Source organism: Astatotilapia calliptera, chromosome 23 (assembly GCF_900246225.1).
Source record: "Astatotilapia calliptera chromosome 23, fAstCal1.2, whole genome shotgun sequence".
NCBI lineage: Eukaryota > Metazoa > Chordata > Actinopteri > Cichliformes > Cichlidae > Astatotilapia > Astatotilapia calliptera.
In genome coordinates, this window is record NC_039323.1 from 13,546,655 (window position 1) to 13,572,585 (window position 25,931).

A 25,931-nucleotide genomic window follows, 5' to 3' on the forward strand; every position below is an offset into this window, starting at 1 on the left:
CCATGGAATTGAATGACCCAAATCCATAACTTTGTCTCTGAACTGTTGTGGGAGTGCCACAGCTTCGCACTTCCCCTTTCTCTGGTACAAGATGCCTCCTTTAATCAAGTAAACAGTGTCTGCAAGACAGCTTACCTGACCTTGACTAGCCCCCTCTACCTCTGTTACCTTCTCAAACCAGGGTTTTAGAGTAGGGTCGCTTCTTTGGAGTGCACCTAAATCTGAGGGAACATCAAACTCAAGTCGGTTATTTGGCTTAGGGAACAATGCTGTACCTTTTTCCCCTGAGCCTTTGAACTTTTCTCTTCTTTTCTGAGCCCTAGACTTCCTAATCTTCCCTGGCTCCGTTTCGAGAGACTCCTCAAAAAAGGGCAGTTCTTGCATCCTTTCCTTTGCACTTTGTGCTCTTGTGACTACATGACAGGGTTTAAATGGTTCAACTGTCATATCTAGAGGAAGTGAGCTTCCAGATTCATCACCTAAGCCTTGAATGTCTTTCTCAGCACTCACTTGAGGGTCATAATCCGACTGATGTATTAGATCAAAAAGAGTGGGGATGTCATTACCAAGTATCACTGAATATGGCAAACTGGGAACAACAGCTACCACTAACAAGTAGGTTTGACCTCCTACTGTCAGGTAAACCTCAGCAGTGGGGTACCTGTGTTCGTCTCCATGCACACAACTTATTGTAGCCCCAACCCCACTTAGCTTTTCTCCTGAAATTATGCTAGAGTGTACAAGAGTCTGAAAGCACCCAGAGTCAAGCAAAGCTTCCTCTTTACGCCCATTAATTAAAACAGGGACAGTACAAGCTTTCTTTCCTACTGGCTCTGTGGCTGGTCTTGGAACTGCACATAAAAGAGATGGTTTTGACTTAAGTGCAGGGCAAAATTGTTGTGTATGGCCAAAGTTATGACAGTGATAACATTTAATATCCTGAACTGAAGACTTAAAGGATTTCTTCACATTGTGAAGTCTATGGGAAGGGAGCTGCCTAGAACTAGAAAGATTTCTAGCCTGAACTTGACCAGAACCCTGTTCACCCCCAATGGACTTACTTGGTTGGGCGTAGTGGGTCTCCCGGCTGAAGTAGGTGCTCTTGCTTCCTTTTCTGGCTGAAGTGAAAACCTCTGCGAGGCTAGCTGCTTCCTTTGCAGTCTTCGGGTCATGCTCACGTATCCAAATCTCCAGCTCTGGATTAACCATTCTCAAAAACTGCTCCAGAATTATCTGCTCAGATATTTCTTCTACAGTTGATTTTTCAGGTTTAATCCATCTTGAAAACAGGTCTTTCAATCTTACATAAAGTTCACGTGGCGTCTCACCTGGCTCAACTTTCAGAGATCTGAAGCGGCGTCTGTAGGTGTCAGCAGTGATCTCATATTTTGCCAGAATTGCCTCTTTCACCTTATCATAATTCTCAGAGTCTGTTAAATCCATAAGAATGTAGGCTGTGCGGGCTCTACCTGTCAACAGGGGAACCAGACGAATAGCCCACTCATCTCTGGGCCATCGACACACGTTTGCCATTCTTTCAAACGTAGTCAGAAAATGTTCAATGTCATCTTCTGGTGACAGAGGGAAAAGTTTTGGTTCAATTAAAGATCTGGACCCACTGGCCACTGGAATGTCTTCACCATTGAATCCAAGTTCTTGTTCCTCAGATGTTGTAGGGGGCGCTGGCGCCTCTGGTGGGTCAGGCTTATCAGTTACAGCGTTAACTTGTAGCTGGATTTGCTGAAATTGATGCTGCATGCCTTTCCACCTTTGCTCCTGACGTGACAAATCCTTCTCCCACTTTCGGTCTCTGGCTGCTTGAGACCGCATAAGAGATTTCACCAACCCTGTTAACTCCTCCAATTTGTCCTCAGGGCTTGTTGCTGCCATGGCCTCTAGCTCAGATGAAGCTCCAACTCCTTCATCAGGCTGCTCCTCTTGGCCTGGCTTTCTTCCACCTCTTGTCATCATCTTCTCACTGTGGCATGAGTGACACACTTCTGACACCACTTGTAACAGGGCAGCCCTTAGCGGCTGGACACACAGTGAGACAGACCAAGGCAAGTGTAGTGGAACAAAGTATTTATTCGCTATATGGCTCTCCTTACAACAATTGTCGAGCCTCTTCACAGCACAAAAATCCACCCTCTAATGACAACTGGCAGCCTTAAATATGTTCAGCTGTCACAGACTCAACCATTATTCCACTCTCAGGTAAATTCTTAAATCCCAACCTTCCACCACAGTATACAATATATCAATAAGAATAAATAAATACATAAATACATTTTCACATTTACATATTAATAAATACTTCACACTTTAATGTTACACCAAACCCAATATTATAAAAACCCAGAAACCCAAGCACAAAAAGATTCACCACACTCTTTTTACCAATGGTCTCTCCCGGAACCTTTAAATGGTGTCTGGACCCCCGGGGAAACATTTGCCCAAACACCTTGAAGAGGACACAGGCAAGAAAGGTGAGTAATCATTAACTTACAAACACTTATTTGCAACACTTTTATCCCTAGATTTCACACACACATTTGCATTAGTTTTCCTTACTGGTCAGCCTTAATCACAATTTCAATCACCATTCTTCTCTCCTGACAGACAACCACCACATTCCTTGACGAGGAGCAGCTGTGCAGGATCTGAAATAAGGCTACCAACTGATTTTAAAATTCCCAATAAATAGTCAATAAATATTTAAACTGCTTGTGTGCAAATCCATGCTTAAAGTGCAATGCTCATAAAGTGCTTGATAAGGTGCTTTTAATAAAGTGAAAGGTGTGCTCCAAAGTGCTATACATATAATATAAATAAATGCAGTAAGGGAGTCCTCTTCCTTACACAGTGTATGAAACATAGAATAACCTGTCACCAGCAAATATACGGAAGATGTTCTCTAGAGATGGGTTATAATCTAAGGAGAAAATATAATTTAACACTTTGTAAAGCTCAGACAATAGAGAAAATCTTTTGTGTTTTTATCTGTGGGGTCAAACTATGGATGAATCTTTCAGTATAGAATAAAACATTAAAAAAACAAAACAACGACTTTCAATTCAATTCAATTTTATTTACACAGCACCAAACCATAGCAGCAGCCATATGATAGTGAGAAAGACAGCTTAAAATATAACAGGCAAGTTTACAGATACTGAAGGCTGTTGGAAACTGTAAAACATGGAAATTTCAACATCTTTGACAAGAAATAAAACTGGAAAAAACACTACAAGGATAGCTGAGTGACTTCAGCTGTTACATAAGTTGGGGTACAACTGTGCAGATTACAAATTCAGTGGATGGCAGCACCGTTGGTGCTGTTGCCAAATTTTAGGTTGCTGCCTGTTCTGCTAGAGAACAGAGCGAATATTATCTATACTTACTTACTTATTTCATTACAAATGTCTGACAGCTTTAGATTTTACAGCTAACACTATTAGACAGTGAAAATATTTGCCAAGATCTGCAGTAATATGTTTATTCAGCTTCTAAAGCTAAAGAAACGAAACATTGCCAGGTAAGTTGAAAAATGCATAGCCAGAAAGATGACAACAAGACTGTTGGGATTACAGAGAGGAACCCTACAATTATTTGAATAGCTTAAGGGATATGATGTCTAATCAGTGTATTAAACTATAAACAATGGTAATATGCAACAAAAACATCAAATATAGTAAAACACTGATAGGACAGTTTTTCTGCACAATAAAGACTTTTAGTGCACACTGCTGGTGGTACTATCTGCCATTTGTTAAGTAGGTTTAAGAATGCAAGATAAATATTAGTGTATAATTAATAATATAACTATTGTTCATCATTTTACCACATTAATCATTATTCCACTGCTTTAAATTTTGAGAGTTCTTTACAACACTGTCCTATTTCAGAAACTAACTGCTTTTCAGTATCAGTTTCTTAACTTAATTTGTTCATAGCACCTGTTTCCAAAACCACTCGTCCAGATGTAGCTTTGCATACTTAAGATACTGACCTTTGAAAAAAGCCTGCAATAAAGTTTTCTTAACTCTTTCCCTGTTTATGGATTATCTTTGGGAAATTCAGCAGTGTAGTAGTTCTCTGTGCTATGCTGCTGCTCCTCTGCAGTCCTGTTTTTGTTTTCTGAGAGAAATTCAAGTTTATCTATACATTTTCTTTTCTTGTCAGGTCTTGAATTACACAATTTTCCTTAGATGCCATTACTGAATCAGGATGTACATTGTTATTGTCAGCTTTGTTTTTATTCAGCATTTCTATTAGAGTAGCAACATATCACACCATAGTTCTTATACTGGATCTTGGTGCAGCCAATCACAACCTGTCAATAGAAATCAATTTTCTTCTGATTGGTTACCCCCTCCAAACAGAAGACGTGAAACGCAGGTGGACGAGGGTTCTCTATTCACGGCCAGAGCTATGGGCCTGAGATGACCATATAAGGAATATCCAGTCTCCCTGACACTGTACAGAACTATGATAGATGATCCTGACTGACTATAATGAGTGTCAGCTTTTTTCTACATTCACAGGTGTTGGCTCTGTGATGTCAGAGATGGCTTGGTGTGTCTAAATGCTTATAACGTCACATGGCGTGTAACAAATAATGATGCAAACTTTCTGTGACTTTTGTTTAAGGTGACGCTTAAACATTCAGCAAAAGATGCCAGCGCAATAGTCTTGAGAATGTGACTAGACAAGTTTTGTTGACTTTTTAACAAAGATTATTAAGGTAGATACTGTTAAAACAATTACACCAAGCCCAGTTCTTTGGTATTGATTCATTATTATGAGTCACCTCAGCAGGTTATTCAACAAGACCTAAGCATGGGTTTATATAATTTCCATGTTGTCATTGCTGTTTGTTTGACTTGGGGATCATGTCCATCACTGTCGAGGCGGTTTGACCCTTTAAACCTTACCTAACAGCAAGGCCGACTGCCAAGCTTGTCAAAATCAGTGTCCTTAGTATGAGTCAACCTGCATGACCTGGGAGGGCGTTAAAGAAATATGTTGTCCATAATTATAATATAGATCGTGGAATAGACATGTAAGTCATTAGATTCATCCATCCATTCGCTTATCCTTTTTCAGGGTCACGGGGGAAGCTGGAGCCTATTCCAGCTGTCACCCTATCCCAGCGGGGTACACCCTGGACAGATCACCAGTCTGTTGCAGTGCTAACACATAGAGACACAGACAACCATTCGCTCTGACATTCACACCTATGAATCAATTAAACTATCCCCACCAGCTGCATGTCTTTGGACTGTAGGAGGAAGCCGGAGTACCCGGGGAGAACCCACACAAACACGGGGAGAACAAACTCCACACTGATGGTGGAACTGAACTCAGGACCTTCTTGCTGTGAGGCAACTGTGCTACCACCGTGCTACCGTGCTGCTATGGTTAGAATCATAACCACAAAATTTAAAATAATAATAAAAATTAATTAAACTCTCACCAGTTACTTTTTTTTGTTTGTTTTTTTCTTTAAATTGCAGAAATTTCCTTCATTTATGCCTAATATTTATTTCATTTGAACAACAGCCATCTCACGGCGCTTTAGTAGGGCCAAGAGCCTATAATATCTGAGAGAAAAACAAAAACTCAGATGATTACATATGAGTTGTTTTTGGGATTGTATGAAGGAAAAAAGACAAAGTTTAAAAAAAGAAGGAGGAGGAGGAGGAATGTAAAGAGGGAAGTGGAGAAGGTAGGCTTAGTGTATAAGAAGTCCCCCAGTAGCTGAGTCTTTATAGCAGCATAACTGAGGGATGGTTCAGGGTCACCTTTTTAAGCCCTAATCTTAAGAGATGACCTGGGTGACTGAGAACCTACACAGATAATCTAGCACTAACTAATCTTTATCAAACAGGAAAGGTTTGAGCTTAATCTTAAAAATAAAAATGCTGTCTGTCTCCTGAATCCAAACTGGGAGCTGGCTCTGCAGAGGAGGGGCCTGACAGCTGAAAACTCAGCTTCCCATTCTACTTTTGGAAATGGTAAATGGCCTGTATTTGTATAGTGCTTTACTAGTCCCTAAGGACTCCAAAGCGCTTTACATATTCAGTCATCCACCCATTCACATTCACACACTGGTGATTTACATTTACTTTGTTACAACTTTGCAATTAAAATGGATGGAAAAACTGATATGCATTTTTTTTCTGCACAATTGAACTATATCGCATATTTGGAATTGTTAGTTGACCTACGCATGTCTTTGGATGGTGGGAAGAAACCAGAGTGCCCAAAGAGAATCCATGCAGGTTCATGCAGAACAGGGAAACTTCACATAAAGGCCTGAAGATTAGAATCCAGGACCTTCTTGGTGTGTCTCCCTTCTTATTTATTATATTATTATAATATATGATTGTATATCATTGTTGCTGATTATATATACAAAATGTAATAACAATGTAATTAAAAATGATAACAAAGACTTGCACTTAATTAGGCAGGATTCACATAGCACTTTGAGAATGGGCCCCTATGTGTAGAAGCATGAATGGGGTACATGGTGTAGCCTATAGATAAGGGACCACTCTGTGCTACCTGAGATAAAGAAGACTTCGAAAAACGTGTGTATTTTATGTTTGAGTGAATTAATATTAATGAGTTATGGCAATTTTCCTTTGGGGAAGGTCAAAACCTCTTTGGTAGGTCCCCAATTATTTTATATGTAAGAAACACTTATGAGTTAAATGTTATACTGATCACTTACTTAAAAGCCCTGTTTATTTCATATTTAAATGTGATATTGATAATAACAAATGAATTTGTAGTTGTTATTTCATTTTATTAATTTATATTTTACTTTAGCGGGACTTTGAACTGTTTAGAAGAGAGGACAACTTTAATCCCGTTTTTTATCACATGATTTTCTTGCTCAGTGTGATCAAAGTTCAGAACTTATACTGCTGGAGATGAGAAGAAGTTATTTGTAACCAGACTCTCTGGAGTGACGTTGGAGGACGTGATTGGTGGGCGGTTCTGGTATATATCCGTCCGGCTTCCATCCCACCTTCTCGCCAGTGGAATTTCATCTCAGCTTCTGCACCTTCAGGGCAGACGAGAACATAAAAATAAGTAAGTACTTTTTAGTTTCCTCCTGAACGTGACTATATCCTCTTTACACATGACTTCAGTTTTTTATGCCATAGCTGTGCTCGTTAAAAGCGGACAGTTTTCCCATGAACCCAGATCGTTATAGCGTGCTCTGGCCTGACTCCGTGTCATTTCTCCCGTGCTCAGCTGTATGCCTACGTGGACTTAGCCAGCTAGAAGAACCAACTGTATTCGAAGCTAACATTAGCACGCTAGCTAAAGGCTCTCAGTTCAACTAGTTTTAACGAGCTCAGCAGTGTTGGCTAAAACATATAAAAACGACAACACATCGGGTTGAGAATGTGTTCAGAATTACGGTACTGTTTTAGTTGTTGATTCGCTGCCATCTTAATGCTGTTAGCTGTTTTGAGGCACAGCCTGAAGTTGTGTGTGGGTCTCGTTGAGCTAACTTCACCATTAGCTGAGGGGCTACGTGTCACACGCCGCATTCAAAGTTTTTAGCAAGTTTGCTAACCGGCTAAGGGTTTGGATTCAGTAATCCGTGACTCACTGATTATCCCGGTGAATATCCCACCTCAGATAGGAGACCCATATATTTACAGTAACCCCGACAGTAGGGACAGTGTTAGTTTGTCTCGATCTCTTACATTTTTTTTAATGGTTGACCAATGTTAGCCAAATGACGGCAGCTAGCATTAACTAAAATGTGTCGTTGGCAGCTGTCAGCTTTTGGTTAACTTGATATCGTGTTAGCTGGCAGTCACACTAACCAGCCTCTTAAATCCTTAATCTGGGATTGGGGTATAATGTCATAAAGGCTCGAAGGTTGTCATGCTGAAGCTAATGGGAGTTTAACTAGCAAAGGCGAGCCAGGCACTCTGAACTTGTTAGCAGTTCGTTAGTACAAGTTGTCTCCAATACGTAACGTAAAATGTCATTTAGCTGCATTACACTGGTTTAATCTAGTAATAAGTCTAATTAATGGTTGCTACAGCTGTACCCGTGGCATGTTTATTTAATGTTCTGGGGTCTCTCTGGTGAATGCTCTCCACTTACACTCTTATTTTGGTTTTAGGCTACACATTTTTTCTTTCCTTGTTGTTGTGTTTTTTGTTTTGTTTTGTTTTTTTAAAAGAAAAAAACAACCTCTTAAATTCTTTATCTTGTATAATTGCATTAATAAACATTATTAAATTGCACAGGCTCTGCTGGAAGAAGCGGTTCACTTGTATGGTTTTAATATTGACTGTGTTATAGTGTGTAGTAAAAAAAAAAAAAATGAAAGAATTTGCTGATATCTCGGAGGAGAAGGCAAAGTAATTTGTCCTGACAGTTGAGGAATTTGCATGTTTCATTTCAAGCAACGGATGTATACTGTGGTTACATGTGAAGAGGTGACGGCTCCAGGACAACTTCAAGTATAAAAAGAATCTCATTGCTTAGCACTGTAAATATGTGGCCTCCGTCTGGGTCACGATCCTGTTTCTGGACCCCCCTTTTCTTTCCTTTTCTTTTTTTGAGCAGACTTTTTACTCTGGAATTGCCAAAGTTGTGCCAAAACACACTTGCGCTTTAGTGCTGTGGCAGCTATTTGTTGAACCAAACTGCTAATCAAAAGGCCTCTGGCCTTTCAAGGGCAAGTATCATATCAGGCCAGTTCTTTCTTTTCCAAGGAAAATTTGTTCAAAGAAAAGGGTTTCCTGAATCCTGTTGCTATTCTGGAGTGCTCTCCGTATTGCATATAGACTGGTCCTATACCTGCTTACCTCCAGCAGATGATTTAAAAAAGATAATAGTGGTGTCCTGATACACAAAGTGACGATATCATGAGCATGCCTTAAACATTTGTTATTTCTAACAACCACTTTATGGCTGTGTAGAAGCCTATAGAAAAACAAGTCCTTTCTGTGTGGCATTTGTAAATGCCTGTTGACTTTACTGTGGATAATTTCGGATCATACTGAAACTGAACATTTTGTAAATGATATTGTAAATTATGGCATCTGAAGCAATCAGACTTCCAATTTATGTTAATTAATAAACGGCGACTACAAATGTAACTTACCCTGTTTACATAAGAACTCTGCCAAATCAACCATGTGGAGCTATCTGCTGGGGCGATCCTTTGTGGAAAAAAGGAAGCAGACAAAAGTATCTTTCGTTTGCATAGTGTCCAGACTATGCTTTCAGGCTCTTGGAAATACTCCTGACACTGGTTTAGTTTATAAACTGATCAGATAGAAGCTGAGACATTTTGAAGACGTTCCTCAAATACCCATGTTGGATTGGGTCTGATTAGTTTGAGCATGCATCAAGACATCATTGGTAGGCTCACTTGCATTTGTAATTTCATCCTTATTGCTTGGTACTCCCACCCACTGAGATGCCGTCCTCTGACATGTCGTCCCATTTGCTTTGCAACAAGTCAGCCAAAGTTTTCCTCCGCCCTGACCGCCTTATGCTGGTGTTGCTTTCAGAGAAGTGTATTCCTTTTCAGTTCCACCTTATTGTTTCTTCACACAAAGAAATCTCAGGTCTTCTTGCCAATGCGGTTCCTTTTTCCTCTTCCTTATGGTTTTTCTATGAGCAGCCAAACCTCTGCACCCTGTAACACCAGCACGTGAATGGTCAATTAGATAAATGTACAGGCGTTTTTTGGGGGGACTCTTTATTAGAAACTGTTTTGGGCTTGTGATTTGTCTTCCAAATAAAAACATAAGTGCTAAGCTTTATTAACAGCAGCTGTACACGGCCATTCTATCACTAGTCGCTTTAATAATATTAATGAGAACAGGCCACATGTTGTCACTTCTGCCAACGCTAACAAATGGAGCTAGAAACCTACTTTTTAGTGCGTCTTCTTATAATATTGGGCTTTCCAAAGAAAGTGCCTGCCAGATCGTACACCTCTTCCCAAACAACACTCGTTGAGTTAATAACATTCGTCCTATGGGAGTCTGTCCACACCTCAGTGGAAAATTCGACTGTTTCCAAGGGTTGTTGAGCAAGTGAGGAAATCTGTGACATCAAACTAGCGAAATGAATCCCAAGTGTTTCTGAGACCTCAGCACAGCCATGTCAATAAGGACATTTAATGCGAATTGTTCACTGTGTGCTTTTACAGGCTCTTGCATGAGAGCGTGATAGCCTGGTTACCTGGCTCACACACAGCAGCTTCATCACTTGCCAGCTCTGTCCTTTTTGTACGACAAGGCAGCGTCCTGATTATGAAAGCCAGATGCTTGTTGAGGAGAGCGAGCTCCAGCGGCAGCTATGCTTTACTGCTGTTCACTAATGCATTTCTTGGCATCTGCTTTATCTGAACATTTCTTAATTTACCATTTGGTTTCAGCCATGAGTTGGCAGTGTTTATCTTACTGGGCTCATCAGAACCACAACTATAACAAAATGTGCAATTAGGCCTGACGAGTGGATATGTCTGTGAAGCATGAGTAGGTTTTTTCTTTTTCCTTATATTGGCTCTGTTTGTAATCAGTATCCACTATTACTGTGCAATTTAATGATCTACATTTTAAATGCAGGTCATGGTGTAAGACTCATACACAGATGTTTATCTGAAAACATGGTTTTCTTTGTGGATTTAAACTGAGGTCCCAGATTTTTTTTTAACAGTTGTTTTTTTTTCTTTTTCTGCTTTCTAGGCAAAAGCTGGCAGGCTGACGGGAGCTTTCATCTTTACAGGACGGATTATCTGGTAACTGACCATTTAGCTGGTAAGTTTGTACAGTTTTTATATTGGCACTTACTTTTGCCAACATAACATTAAGTCGTCGTCTTCTTCTTTCTTTTTTTTTCTTTAAGTTATTTAGACAATTTTACTCAAATATTCACTGATTAGTGAGTAATTATGGCCTCCAACAAAATGATACATTGTCATGAACTTAGAATTAATGCATTAAAAATGCATCGGCGCAGGCCCTGGTTTGTGGAAGCAGCCAGGTTTTGCCTCCATTTTTAATACAGTAGTGCTGTTCTACCTAATCACTTGTGTATAAACAGCTGCCACATACATGGTACAACTAGTTTAATTTAACAATCGCAAATACATTTTTCAAACCATAATAAGCCTTTAAGTTTTGTACATGTATTTTGTATCTGTCCTCCCGCATTTCCTTAACCTCCTCACTTCAAGCCCCATCTCCTGAACTGTGTCAGGGTTCTAACACAAATGTGCAAAAATATGCTTATTTATTCATAATGTCGTCGTAATTACTAGTTATCAGATTAGATATACGATCCTCTCATCTCCGTTTGGCTGATAATGAGACTGCTAAACAGTAGCTGGTTTTAAGTTAACATTATGGCAGCTAGCATGAGTCCTTAAAAATCACTCTCCCTCTGATAAACGGTTTGATCACATTCTCACATTATAGGAGTTTATTCGGTAAGAGTCCAGGTCCAACAATTTTGGCTGTTTAGTTAGGATCTCCTAAATAACTCACCTCAGTATCCTTATCATCAGACTCTTTTCACAAAGTTTTACAGCCTCACCCAGAGTAAATAGACATGGACACCCATCATATTGACAATCAAAGTAAACAGCAGACTGACCGCCTACGCTCGTTACAGATGATCGTTACAGTTTTTTTTCTTCTTCTTTTTCTTCCTTCCCCTCATGGATAACTTTGGATTTGGATCACTGGTGCTTTAAATTTTTTTGCAGTGAAACACTTCAAAGTTACCTGACAGCTTCACTTAAAATAAGTTTCCAGGCCAAGAATGATCAGTTGTAACCGTAAAGAGATTTAATTTATAGTGCCGCTAATGAGCAGTGGGCACAAGAAGTTTATGCAGTCTGACAAGGAGGAGGCCCCACTGCAAGGGTGTTCATAGAGCAGCTAAACACACAGCCACATGGAAGCAAATTTCCCACAATTTACAGATCGATGACAAAACAAAGTCAGGATGTAGTCTTTATGCTTTCAGATGAATTTCAGTCACGCTTGGGAGGGGAAACTCCTCACTGAAGCAACTTGCATTCCTGTGCTTTGGCTAGAATTGATGTTTGTCTACAAAACAAGAAGAATGAGGTGATGGCTTTGGCTGATATCAAGTTTCATCATTGATGGTTAAACCGAACTGACCTGTAGTTGGAACACAGAGTGCAGTTGTTGTTTTTAATGGAACTCTATCATCAACTTCGTTTATAATTCAGAAAGCCGAAACGTCAACAAGATCAATTAATTTCATTTTGTTTTTTTAAAATAACTGTTATAGATAAGCGGATTGGCCTTGTGGTTTCTTTCTTGGAAAGAATTATTGGTTCAAAGATCCTAGACGGGGCTGCTGAGCTTTATGTTGGCGGATTTTTGCTTTAATCCTATCCAGCGTGGACATGCAGAGGGGTCAGTGGGGTAAAATCCTCTTAACCTTGCAGCCTTGTCACTTGGCTACATTTCTTAGAATAGAACTGGAGAAGATGGTTGAACAGAGTTCCTGTTGGAAAAACAAAATGTGCTGTAGCTGCAGCCCCGCCCACACCACCGCTCTGCTAGGACGTAATCTCTTCAGTTACTCCCCACTTAGACTCGGCATACATTAGCAAAGTGCTGACGTGTGAATGTGATGAGTGACTATTCTGTCGCACATGGCTTTCTCTGATAAATGTAGATTAGATAAAGGTGAACATCCCAAAGTCCGTGTGTGATAAGCTTGTTTAGCACATTAAACTGTGCTTGTGACACTTTCACCACTTGAAACAAGGGCCTTGCTAAAATTGCCTGTGAGTGCATGCAAAACTCAGTTTCTTGGTTAAACAAAGAGTGCATTATAGCTATCACTGTCACTGCTGTTATGCAAATTACATACACAGGGCTAACTAACTGGTTCAATCCAAAAAGTTAAAACCCAGAGACTTATAGTGAAGTGTTGTAACGAGCATGCACCAGTATAATGTTTTCCAATACAATACCAGTATTCTAGCTTTGGGTGTCTGCGGTTAGGAGGATTATATTAATAAGTTGTATTTATCATTGGGAGAAAGAAACAGGGATTCATTTAAAAAAGAAAAAAAATGCATCAGAATAAAAATGTGCTGAATTGGTAATTATTGATACAATAAATGAAAACAGGCTGAAGATAAAAGCCATGGAAAAATAAAATTCAACTGGCTTCATTCACCTAAATTATTTGCTCTAGTCTCCTTTCAGCTCAGTGTGAGTCATAAGGCTGCAGACTGCCAGTTCACCTCACACATTTACGCTCATGGTGCTGTTATAAGTGCAGTGCAAGTTTAACACTGAACAAACATCCTTGATTACTAATCTTTTATGTAATGTTTGTCTGATGAAACATGACTGAATGTGAATGAGGGAGAGAGAAGCTGACTCGTCGAAGCTTTTCAGCTAACTCAGCCAGTTTTGAACTAGAGTAAAGGAAACAAACAAACTTCAGCACACAGAAAAGTTATTGTAGCAGGTTATTCTAGCTGCTACGGTTGACACAGGACGAAGTAAAAACAGAACGACAGAGAACTGAGCGACCTCCATTTCGAGCATCAGCTCTGTCCATCCTTAATTTCTACAAATCAGAAAGAAATCCGACGACATCTCTTGTATGAACGAGGTGAATTTGAGAAAAAGCTCAAAATGAGCAGACTACGTCTCCTTTGAGACTTGTATATGTATTTTCTTGCTATGTGTACTGTTACTAAGCTTGTGAAGATGACGTAAGCTCTTCTTTTAGTGGCACACTCGGACTCCGTGTTAACGTGGGATTTCGACCATGAGCTCAGTCGCTGTACTTACGCAGGAAACCTTCAATGCGCACCGCAGTGGGCTTTTGCCAGAGCAGGGTGGTGGTGAGTATTTGGACATAAGACTCTATGGCCTGTAAAATGCAAGCCGAGCCACAAGTGGCTTCATGGTGTATGTCTTTCCTATGTGCACAGCTGCTGTGGCAGGACCCAGTGCTGGAGAGGATGAGGAAGCCCTTCCTACCTACAAGGAAGCCTTCCCACCTCTCCCCGAGAAGGCGGCCCAACCTGAGGGGACCCAGGAAACTTCCAGCGCCTGGGCATCAAAGATCCGTCCTCTCAAGTCTTCGATTATCACCCAGGTACAACTTCTCCTTTGAAATAGTAATGCAGTTATAGAACTTTTTTTTTTTTTTTTAAAGAGTCTGCCACAGGATCTTAATTATATGATTTGAAAGTAAATGACAAAGACATTAATTAAGAGTTTACTACATGCATTATATATTTAGAGATATGTGTAGCAATAGGAGACTTAAATAATCAAATGACAAATATGATCCTTCCATGTAAGTGGATTGTAGTTGTGTATGTCAAAGCTAAAATGTCTGTTTCCTGCTGATGATGGATTCTTCTCCACTGGGCATGGCAGCTGTTTCTGTGTACAGGGCGACACTGGATGTTGGAAAAAGACGAACCTTTAAGAAGGGTTTTCCTCCTCGTCGTGTAATAACTGTCTCTGTATGTTCTGTGACACTAGTGGTTGGTACGAAGACGGCATGCTCTGCGACACGCAGCAGTAAACATGGTGAAATAAACAACCATAGCACAGACACATACAGCTACAGTGACACAGGAAGCCTTATCAGTCATTTAGAATCAATTAAAGAAATGATTACCCATAAATAGCAGGAGATTTGTGTGACTCAAACGGTTATCTGTGGAAATTAGGCTTCTGTAAGCAAGTCAGGAGAAAAACTGACTCAAAGCTTTAAAAAGCATCGGAGGGTCAAATTTTTTTTTTTCTTGTTCTTTCCAGATTCTTCTGGAAAATGACTTAATTGATTAAACTTGGGGAGGAGAGAGCTTGAGCCTTATCTAATAGATGAGGTATAATGCTGTTTACACAAATGCTGTGTTTAAAGACCATTCAGAACAGTCAGTGTTGTTTGATGTACGGCCTTGATTTAAATAGTGCAGAAGCATGTGCCACTTGGCTCCCTAAATAACAATGCATTTGTTATACATCTGTTAGGCTAACGTTAGTAATGCTAGCACTGCAGATTTATTTATTTAATTTTTTTTCCCTGTGCAGGTTAACGTGAGCCTGTGTTGTTAGTCATGTTATTTACTCTTCTTCTAAGCTTTCAGCAGTCTAAGCACTCCGCTGGTTGATAGGGACATCATCAGTCTTACTTCCCACTTGCCTGTTTCATAACTTGCCGTCCAAAAGTGGGTTGCTGTCGCCCGCTTCCGTCAGTGTGGGCAGCTAGCTGTGTTGACCCGATGGTTGACGGGTGTTGTACACAAAGAAAAGATGAATCATTAGTTTCCATGTCTAAATTTTTTGGTGCTGATTACTGCAGTGTTTAAATAAATCAGATGTCTACTTTAGGGTGGGGGGTGGGTGTGACTAGTGAATTAATGGATCATTATCTTTCCTTTTTAAATAAAATGTTTAATTCATTGGCATGTTTTCAGTATGATATAAAACGGAAGGAAAAACATTTATATTTGAGAATGAGAAGGGTTTTAGTAGAAGGAACATTTTTGTGTATTTTGGTTACAGATCTTGGTGAGGATTACCCGAGCTGGTGGTGTTCTATTTGAACGCATTTGTTTGCCTCACATTTTAGGTTTTCTTTGTGTCAAGCTAATCCTGTTTGTCACAGATTTTTTTTTTTTTTACATGAACTATGTTTTCCTAGGTTTTCCATGTGCCGTTGGAGGAGCGCAAGTACAAGGACATCAACCAGTTTGGGGAAGGAGACCAAGCAAAGGTTTGCGTAGACATCATGCATAAGACCGGAGCGCACCTGGAACTCTCCTTAGCAAAAGATCAGGGTCTCTCCATCATGGTGTCTGGAAAGTTGGATGCCGTGATGAAGGCCCGTAAGGAGATTGTGTCCCGACTGCAGACTCAGGTTAAGAGATTTGCCTTTATTGGTTTTCTTAAATGAAAAGTTGCAGACTGTGGTACCAAATTTGCCTTCTAATCTAAACCAACAGGCTTCAGCTAGTGTTGGCATCCCCAAGGAGCACCATCGTTTTGTCATTGGCAAAAACGGGGAGAAGCTTCAGGAGCTGGAGCTCAAGACTGCCACCAAAATCCAGATCCCACGACCTGACGACCTCAGCAACCAGATCAAGATCTCTGGTACCAAGGAGGGGCTGGAGAAGGCAAAGCATGAGATCCTGTTGATCTCTGCTGAGCAGGTAATTTACCACCTCACGCCAACACCTTTTTAAGGATATCTGTATATAATTTGTTCAAAGTTTGTTGTATAGCTCTTCCAAATCTGATACATTAGCAATTTTCCTCTTTTTAGGACAAGCGTGCTGTGGAGAGGGTGAACATTGAAAAAGCGTACCACCCATTCATCACCGGTGCCTACAATAAGCTAGTGGGCGAGATGATGCAAGAGACTGGTGCCCGCATCAATGTCCCCCCTCAGAGTGTGAATAAGACTGAGATCGTCATCACTGGGGAAAAGGAGCAGGTGGCCCTTGCTGTGACTAAGATCAAAAAGGTTTATGAAGACAAGGTATGCAAATAAGCACTGAGAAATTGTGTCCAGACTGCAGCAACAGTCAGATTTTCATATTTTTCTATAGCTGGTATTGGTGTTTATCATCTAGATTGACACCAGTAATCGTCCTGCCCTGCACATTGTGTTCCTTTGTCCAGATAAATGGAACAAAAAATGAAAATATTTACTTTGTGCAAAGTCCCTCACCTTCTTGTCTGTCTTGTAGAAAAAGAACACCACCACTATTGCTGTGGAGGTGAAGAAGTCTCAGCACAAATATGTGATCGGCCCCAAGGGAAACACCCTGCAGGAGATTCTGGATAGAACTGGCGTCTCAGTTGAGATCCCACCTTCTGACAGCAGCTCAGAAACTGTCATCCTTCGTGGAGAGCCCGACCGTCTGGGTCAGGCTCTCACTGAAGTTTATGCCAAGGTACATTTACCATGTGAAGACTGGTAATGTTAAGAGTTATTTAAACATATGAGAATTGAGGAGTAACGACAGCATTTTTCCTTCTACAGGCAAACAGTTACACTGTTTCCTCGGTCTCAGCTCCTTCTTGGCTTCATCGTTTCATTATTGGGAAGAAGGGCCAGAACTTGGCTAAGATCACTCAACAAATGCCCAAGGTGTGTTAAATGCTCTTAAATAAAGTACTTGTTTAATTTTTTTTTAAACCTGCTTTTGACTTCTGTCTCATGTATTTTGAATGAAGGTGCACATTGAGTTCACTGAGGGAGAAGACAAGATCACCCTGGAGGGTCCTATCAAAGATGTGCAAATGGTGCAAGGCCAGATTGAAGCCATGGTTACAGATTTGGTAAGTGTGTTGAATCTTTAGTCACACAGAAATTTGTCAGGCTATGTTTCTCCCTGAAATTGGCTGATAGGGAAGCCTGTCACCTCCCTGTGGCCTTGCACACGGTAATGAAAACTGTAAGCTTCAGCGAAATTTATACACTTGTGTTGTAAATTTTTGTAAAAGGCTGTAAATGTGTTTATTCCTGCTGTAAAGTTGAACATTTTTAAATGTTTAAATTTGAAGTCGTATCAAGTGAGAATGAGCAAACCTTAAGTGCTAGACAACAAGCTCCTCATGATTTTTGTTGTTTTGATAGGTAAGCCGAATGGACTACGCAGAGATTAGTGTGGATCCCAAATTCCACCGTCACCTGATTGGAAAAGGAGGTGTTAATAGTGAGTATATTGCTGTCAGATGCTGCAACAACAACAACAAGGAATGTTTTTCTGAAACAATGCATTTACTTATTAATTTAGTCAACCGGATCAAAGAGGTGCACAAGGTGACTGTCCGCATCCCCCCTGATAATGAAAAGAGCAACCTGATCCGCATTGAGGGGGATCCCCAGGGTGTGCAGGAAGCCAAGAAGGAGCTGCTAGAGCTTGCGTCACGCATGGTTAGTTCAAGCTTCAGTTTAGAGGCAAAATTCTGCAAATGATTTCCTGTTATGTCTCTAATTGCATGGTTTCATGTAGGAGAACGAGCGTACAAAGGACTTGATCATCGAACAACGTTTTCACAGGGCCATCATTGGCCAAAAAGGGGAGAAGATTAAGGAAGTGCGGGACAAATTCCCAGAGGTGAGCTGTAAATCATCATTGTGGTTGTTTCTCTGTTTTGTTTTGTTGTCCCCCCTTTTCTTTTTTCTTTTTTTTTTTTTTTTTTTTTTTTCTCTCTCCCCTTCTTCTTCCCTCTGCTTTAACCTTGGAAAATTTACTCCCTTACCTCTAAATGTTTGTTCCAGGTCATCATTAACTTCCCTGACCCAGCACAGAAAAGTGACATTGTTCAACTTCGGGGCCCAAGAACTGAAGTAGAAAAATGTTCAAAGTTTATGAACAAGATAGTGGCTGAAATGGTAAATCTCAGTTTGACTTGAAGTTTAAAATGCTGTGCTAGTGTATTTGTATTTTATTGCAGCGTTGAAGTGTCATTAAGTGTTAACCTTCAGTGATTCCTTTGGTCAGGTGGAGAACAGCTATTCTGTCTCAGTCCCCATCTTCAAGCAGTTCCACAGAAACATCATTGGAAAAGGAGGGTCAAACATCAAGAAGGTACTGCACGTTTTCCGATTCTGAATTCACGTTAAATCGGCGTGTTAATTTATTTTAAGTTTGATTTGACACCTCCTTTATTTTTTTGCTTTGTAGATTCGAGAGGAAACGAACACCAAAATTGATCTGCCTGCTGAGAACAGCAATTCAGAGATGATTGTCATCACTGGGAAGAAGGCAAACTGTGAAGCAGCACGGACTCGGATCTTGGCCATTCAGAAGGATCTGGTAGGCACTCATTTTAGCATGAGTGGGGATTTTTATTTTTATTTTTTTTTTTTAATTTAAACTAGGGTTGTTTTCAAATCTTGTCTTGTTTGCTTTAATAAATTGTCATGTTGTCCAGGCGAACATCTCAGAAGTGGATGTGTCCATTCCCTCGAAGCTGCACAACTCCTTGATTGGGTCGAAGGGACGTTTGGTGCGATCCATCATGGAGGAGTGTGGCGGCGTGCACATTCACTTTCCCACAGAGGGCTCAGGGATTGATAAGGTCACCATCAGAGGCCCTGCAGAGGAGGTGGAGAAAGCTAAGCAGCAGCTGCTTGCCTTGGCGGAGGAGAAGGTTTGTAAATATGTGTCTGAATTAAAGCTGAACTTTTGTTCAACTCATTGTTTTGAAGTTGTGGGGTGAAGAGAATGAGAAGGTAAAAAGGCAAAGAGCTCCTTTTGTATTAGCACATGCTGAGCATTTGTTTCGGTCATCCTTTTAGTCGCTCGCAAATGGCTAAGAAAATGTTTCTGAAGTTTGATTTGGTTAGTTATTATCCCATTATCAGGGAGTTCATGCATTTCAGTTGGAAAAAGACTTGAACAAAGACCTTATGTAGTTAAAAGCTACTTGTAATAAATGTCAGCCTAATTTTATCCATTTTGTTTTCCTTAGCAAACAAAGAGTCACACTGTTGAGCTGCATGCAAAACCAGAGTACCACAAATTCCTTATTGGGAAAGGTGGTGGAAACATCCGTAAGGTTCGTGACAGCACCGGCGCCAGAATCATCTTTCCCACCCCTGAGGACAAAGACCAGGAACTCATCACTGTGGTTGGCACCGAGGAAGCAGTACGGGATGCACAGAAAGAGCTGGAGGAACTCATCAAGAGTTTGGTAAGATTTCAAATGAGTTCTGTCAACAGTTGGATGAAATGAACCAACAATTCGGTTAATTTTATTTTTTATTTTTTGTGTTACAGGACAATGTTGTTGAGGACACTATGAACGTTGACCCCAAGCATCATCGCTACTTTGTAGCCCGCCGTGGCCAAGTCCTTAGGGACCTTGCTGATGAGTATGGTGGGGTTATGGTGAGCTTCCCCCGCACAGCTTCTCAGAGTGATAAAGTTACCCTTAAAGGAGCCAAAGAGTGTGTGGAAGCTGCCAAAAAACGCATGCAGGAGATTGTGGAGGACTTGGTTAGTAGTGTTTTGTTAAGGGAAGTCTTTCTGTTTATTCTCCTCTTTGAAATGTAACAAGCTTTTCTTCTTTTTATTTTTCAGGAGGCTCAAGTGACTATGGAGTGTGTAATTCCTCAGAAGTTCCACCGTTCAATCATGGGTCCTAAGGGCTCACGGATCCAGCAGATCACTAGAGATCACAACGTGCAGATCAAGTTCCCAGAACGCGAGGACCCACAAGGTAAATAGTAAAGACCTGCAGTGTGTCTATTACTTTAATTTCTGTCTTAATATAACTTTCATTATGAGAACATTGATATTTTTATTTATTTTTAAGTAACACTTTATTTATAAATAAATAAAATAATTGTACTTAGTTTTGAAACTGATGGTTGATATTTTTAGCCAACAAAAAGCATTTGGGCATGTACATTTATTTATTTTTTTGAATACTCTGATTTTCTTTTAGCTGCACCTCCTGCTGAGGCTCCTGTCCAGGAGAATGGAGAAGCTGACGGTGAAGTGAAGGAGCCAGTTGATCCCAACGCGCCCAAGAAGTGCGATGTGATTATAATTTCCGGACGCAAAGAGCGGTGCGAGGCTGCCATCGAAGCACTGAAGGTTGGACTTCATATTCAAGCTCAGGAATGTTAAAAAGCAACTTTTTGAAGAACTACAGCTAACTGTCTTCCTTCTTTAGGCCCTGGTTCCTGTAACTATTGAGGTGGAAGTGCCTTTTGAGCTTCATCGCTACATCATTGGACAGAAAGGAAGTGGAATTCGCAAGATGATGGAGGATTTTGAGGTGTGTTGCAGATGTCTTTATAGGAATGAAGGAGCCTTGATGTTTTACTGGATATTTGATCTGGCATCACTGTCTCTCTCCAGGTTAATATTCAAGTGCCTGCTCCTGAGCAGCAGTCTGATAAAATCGCCATCACCGGCTTGGCCAGTCTTCTCGACCGCGCCAAAGAGGGCCTCTTGGAGCGCGTCAAAGAGCTGCAGGCCGAGCAGGAGGATCGGGTTAGTATTTGCTTACTAAAATGCATCAATTGTGGCACTTAATGTGTGTTGAGGCTGAACTATGGTGTCTTTATTTCTGTGTTGACGATTTATAGTCAAATGGTGCACTAATCTTTTCAGATTAGCTCAAAGGGCACCCTTATCATAATCCTCAAGTGAACAAAGGGCTTAATAATTAGTCTTATCTTAGGCAAACATCAGGTTGAGTAGTAGTGGGAAATGGCCAGCTGTCAGACTTTATGAAATTCCAACCCAACATTTTGCCACCTTTTCTCAAACCCTCTGCAGGCACTCAGGAGCTTCAAGCTGACCATCACTGTGGACCCCAAGTATCACCCCAAGATAATCGGCCGCAAGGGTGCCATTATTACAAACATCCGCACTGAGCATGATGTTAACATCCAGTTCCCAGAGAAGAATGATGAAAACCAGGTATGTCTATGGCTTATGGTATTAAATCGAAATGGGCTTCCTGATAATGGTGCTCGATATCGGGCCAGATGCTTGGTATAAGGGTGTTTTTGTTTTTTTTTTTTTTTAAATTAATTCTGCTGTGTCTCCATAGGATCAGATTACTATTACAGGGTATGAGCACAAAGCCATAGCTGCACGAGATGCCATTCAGGCCATCGTGGATGAGCTGGAAGAGATGATCTCTGAGGACATCACCCTGGACAGCAGGGTCCATGCTCGCATCATTGGCGCCCGTGGCAAGGGCATTCGCAAGATCATGGATGAGTTTAAGGTTAGGATGGTGAAACGAGAAGGTGTAGGTAGCTGCTCTACAAATCTGTGTATAATGACAGAGACAAAGAGGTGTGGGGGGAAAATCCTCTCCCCCCCACACAAAAAAAACTATCAGAAGGGAAAAGGTTAAACCTGCCAGACAGCACAGTCACAGCTGTGCACACATACAGAAATGAATGATATTGTAATTAGTGGAATAGGTCATTCCAAATACTGCACTTTCTGTATTCTTACAAACTTTAACTTCTCTTTTAAACTCTTCAGGTTGATCTCAGGTTTCCCCAGAGTGGAGCTGCAGACCCAAACCTCGTGACAGTCACCGGTCGCCCTGAGCTTGTGGATGAAGCCATCGACCATCTCCTCAACCTGGAAGAGGAATACGTAAGCTTCCCTCTCCAGATAATGTCCAAAACAAAAAGTGCTTTGTGTGAGTTAATTGGTACTTACACAGTTTGTTTTGTGTCAGATGGCAGATGTTGTGGAAAATGAGGCAAAGATGGCTTATATGAGGCCTTCTGGCAGTAGCGCTGCTGCCGCCGACGAACAGCGTGGCCCATCCAAAGGCTTCGTGGTGAGGGAGGCTCCCTGGGCTACTGCCAATGAGAAGGTGAGGGTCTTCTAATATCAAGGTCAAAAATTTGCAAAGTGGTCACGCCCTTTTCTTTTTAAATCCTCATTTTCCTTTTTTTTTTTTTTTTTTTTAATTAATTTTTTTTTTTTCCTACTCTTAAGGCCCCTGATATGAGCAGCTCTGAAGATTTCCCAAGCTTTGGAGCCCCAGTGGCAACCAAGGCCTCACCCTGGGGACCAAAGCGCTTCTAAGCCGTGCTGCTACAGACGGGCCTGAAATTAACCAACACAATCTACCCCGTTATTCTCCCCAACCCCCTCTTGACCTGGACTGACCGCTGACCCTAAAAGTCTTCAGTTCTAAGACTGTCATCCTTCTGTCTACTTATCTCGGTCTAGCCTCGCAGATTCAGTCTAAAAGTGTTCTAAGATACTGTAATTGACTTGTGAGCTCTGTTTCTGCATTAAATACTGTCTTATGCTTAAAAAAAACAAACAAAAAAAAACAACCCATTGTTACGGTGAAGTCTACAGTCTGTAAAAGACCGATGTTTAAATGTTGATTAGACAAGACATTTCATTGTGGTTTGAACTGTTATACCAAATTCAGTGGTGGCCAGACATGAGGTTCTTTTTATTTTATTTTTAAATTTTTTTTTTAAAAATTTAATTTAATTTAATTTTTTTTTTTTTTTGAGCTGCCCTTATCTTAGTTGCCTTCGCAGGGTGGGGTGAAGCAATTGAATTGCTGCTGGTGACCTATTCAGACATGAAGCCTGACCAGCGAGGCCAGCTGTTTCAGTATCCCACCCCTCTCCTGCCTTATTCATGTAGCTGCGTGAAAATTGTCAGTCATTAGCCCTCAAGCACACTCTAGTGGTTGTCCTCCGTCACGTCGTTCCATTTGCTTGTAACTGTGCTTCTGTGTATACTGTCAAGTAGTGGCATGTACCTTGTAGCCTTATGAATTGGTGAACTTTTCAAAGGGGGTGTGGGAGTGGAGGAAGGGTAGGGAAGGGGGCGGGGGGTGGTTTTAGCCAGTGCAGAATGGCACCTACTCAAACTGCCAGATGCTTGGAGATCATGCCAGAACTAAACCTCTTGCAACACTAGGCCTAGAGCTCCAACGTATCCAACCTCACACTAACTGTTGGACCTATATATTTTTTTTTTTCTTTTCATTTTTCTTTTTTTTTTTCTTTTCTTTTTTTGACATTCAAAAGTAAGTCACTCTACAAAATAAAATGACTGTGTGTTTGTGATCAAAACGGCAGACCATCGTGTGCCAACTACCTGTCTAGTGATGTCCTGTGTTACTCATCCTCTGTATTGGGTCAGTGTCCAGTCCTTTTGTCTTCCAGTTGCTATGCAGATTGCTCTGTTAAATAGCAACGGCCCTTTTTATTTTTAATCAGCCTTACAACTAGAAAGATACAAACCAGGTAGAGATGATGTTGAGGTGCATTTTTAATGGACAACTGGAAGGTATGTCTATTGTTTCCTCAAACTCTCGGGACAGTCCCACCCCCCCCCCACCTCTCCTCCTCAATTACTAGTTTACTTTGCTCGAGTGCAGATTTAGCTTGTCAGCTGCTAATTCAGCATCTAGCATCAGCCTACCTTGGTTTCTATCCTCCTAGTATTGAATGAAAGATTATGCAAATACCATTGAAGTGAACGGTTATGGATGACACTGGAAAAGAAATTGTCCAAAAAAGTCAATAAAAATTGAAAATGCTCTGTGCTTCTTCATCCCCCCCCCCCCCCCCCCCCCTTATCAAGTGGAATTTCTAATTTTTCAATGAACTCTCACACACAGAAAACACGATCAATATAATAATCTGCCCATGCCATGCATGGAGACTCATCGAGATTGTTTTCTCTTTTCTAATTTGATGTCTGTGGTGATCTAAAACTAGGTGCAACGTTAGTCAGATATTGTATTAATGAACAATAACATGATTCCTAATATTCAGAGCAAGAATCCCAGGAATTGTATCACTACTTCGGTCTTATTTTACCAAATTTAACAGTTTTAAAGTCACCAGAATTTATGTTTTTATAAATAACCTAATGAGAAATCCCTTCATTGTTGGTGTTTATCCTGTTAAAATAATGTGATGTTCAGGGGCCCGTTCTTCGTACGTCGCTTACTACATCCAAGATCAAATGACACATCCAAGATCAAATCATCGCGCTAACCGTGAGCTCGCTAATCCGGTTCCCCGAACACACCTGCTGTTGACGATTACTACAGCTGGACGCAGGAATGTGACATCACTGGGTGTCGTAAAAGGGGCTACGCATCGATAGTAGAAACATTGATCGGCAACCCGCTGATTGGTCGGCGAAAATGTCGAAGGGGCGTGCTCGGTATTTTCCGGCAGCAGAGCAAGAACTCATGAGTGAGGGATTTCAGGAGTTTCAGAGTTTAATTAAAACGCAAGAGAACACTGCAAAGGCTGCAAAAGCAAGGAGAGAGGGCTGGCAGAAAGTTGCTGACAAATCAAACTCGTAGGTAATTTAATAATAATAATAATAATGGATTGGATTTATATAGCGCTTTCCAAGGCACCCAAAGCGCTTTACGATACCACTATTCATTCACTCCCACATTCACACACTGGTGGAGGCAGCTACGGTTGTAGCCAGGCTGCCATATCGCGCCATCGGCCCCTCTGGCCAACACCAGTAGGCGGTAGGGTAGATCTATCATATGACACTATATTGTCCAATATCATATGGCATTATATTATATTATAATATGTTATATTATATCCCCTTTCACATTAGAGCCACAACAGGACCCACAAGAACATGGGAACAAGTAAAAGTGGAATACAGGAGTATTCTACAGAATGGTAATATTTATCTCTTAGATTGCTTTGCGTCTCTTGGCAAGGTAATACTGGCCTGTAATACTCTGTTAGTTTGTTCATAACAGCAACCAAGAAAAGGGCAGAGGAAAAAAAGACAGGTGGTGGTCCTGCACCCCCTCGTCAACAAGTTGGTTAAGTAAATAATACCCTCACGGGAATATCGATATCTCTCTATGAGCACACTGTCGCGCTGAGCTAAAGGATCCTGTCTGTCCCGCAATATACGCTGAATTCTGAGGACTCTCCTTATCAATCTTGCACCTTCCGCAATGGGTTGGTCGCGTATACGGACAGGACATGGCTGCGACAGGCTTCCCAAATCCACCTTCGCTTTTATAGCCGTGGTCTCTCATCTTGATTACACGAAGTAATTTACAATTACTACTCTGAAATATGAATTACATCTGTAATAATCACATACATGTAATAGAATGTTAATAGTTCATTTCCCTTTTTTAGGAAATGACCTGTATGTATCTGTGTGACATCAATAAAAGGATCAAGTGCTGCATTATCTTTAGTTACATTGATAATATTTATTAATGGTGAAACAGTGGAAAAATATCGCTGTTGCTTTCGTATAAATGAAGCGGACATACCTGCGTGGCCGCGATCTAATCCTGTTTACATAAAGTAAACCTGCTCCCGAGCAGGTTTACGCTTACGGCTCTGTTGCTATGACAGCAAGTCCCGGATGA

At 40.9% G+C, this 25,931-nt stretch overlaps 1 protein-coding gene across 1 annotated transcript; it reads left to right on the forward strand.

Moving 5' to 3' along the window:
- The first annotated feature begins 7,015 nt into the window (after nucleotides 1-7,015).
- On the forward strand, nucleotides 7,016-23,288 carry hdlbpa (high density lipoprotein binding protein a). The gene is made up of 28 exons (XM_026159983.1): nucleotides 7,016-7,101; nucleotides 10,743-10,814; nucleotides 13,786-13,900; nucleotides 13,991-14,157; nucleotides 15,721-15,936; nucleotides 16,022-16,228; nucleotides 16,342-16,557; nucleotides 16,769-16,975; nucleotides 17,065-17,172; nucleotides 17,259-17,363; nucleotides 17,662-17,740; nucleotides 17,822-17,961; nucleotides 18,041-18,145; nucleotides 18,310-18,423; nucleotides 18,533-18,619; nucleotides 18,716-18,847; nucleotides 18,966-19,184; nucleotides 19,506-19,727; nucleotides 19,814-20,032; nucleotides 20,117-20,255; nucleotides 20,484-20,635; nucleotides 20,715-20,819; nucleotides 20,903-21,037; nucleotides 21,326-21,469; nucleotides 21,603-21,782; nucleotides 22,049-22,165; nucleotides 22,251-22,391; nucleotides 22,517-23,288. Exons 3-28 carry the CDS (start codon nucleotides 13,825-13,827, stop codon nucleotides 22,604-22,606), a joined length of 3,822 nt encoding a protein of 1,273 aa, XP_026015768.1. The 5' UTR covers nucleotides 7,016-7,101; nucleotides 10,743-10,814; nucleotides 13,786-13,824; the 3' UTR covers nucleotides 22,607-23,288.
- Nucleotides 23,289-25,931: the final 2,643 nt, after the last annotated feature.

Coding starts and splice junctions, on each gene's coding strand:
- hdlbpa (XM_026159983.1), top strand. CDS start 13,825: ATGAGCTCAGTCGCTGTACTTACGCAGGAAACCTTCAATGCGCACCGC. Junction 17,173..17,258: donor TCACTCAACAAATGCCCAAG/GTGTGTTAAATG, acceptor TTTTGAATGAAG/GTGCACATTGAGTTCACTGA. Junction 17,962..18,040: donor TAGAGCTTGCGTCACGCATG/GTTAGTTCAAGC, acceptor GGTTTCATGTAG/GAGAACGAGCGTACAAAGGA.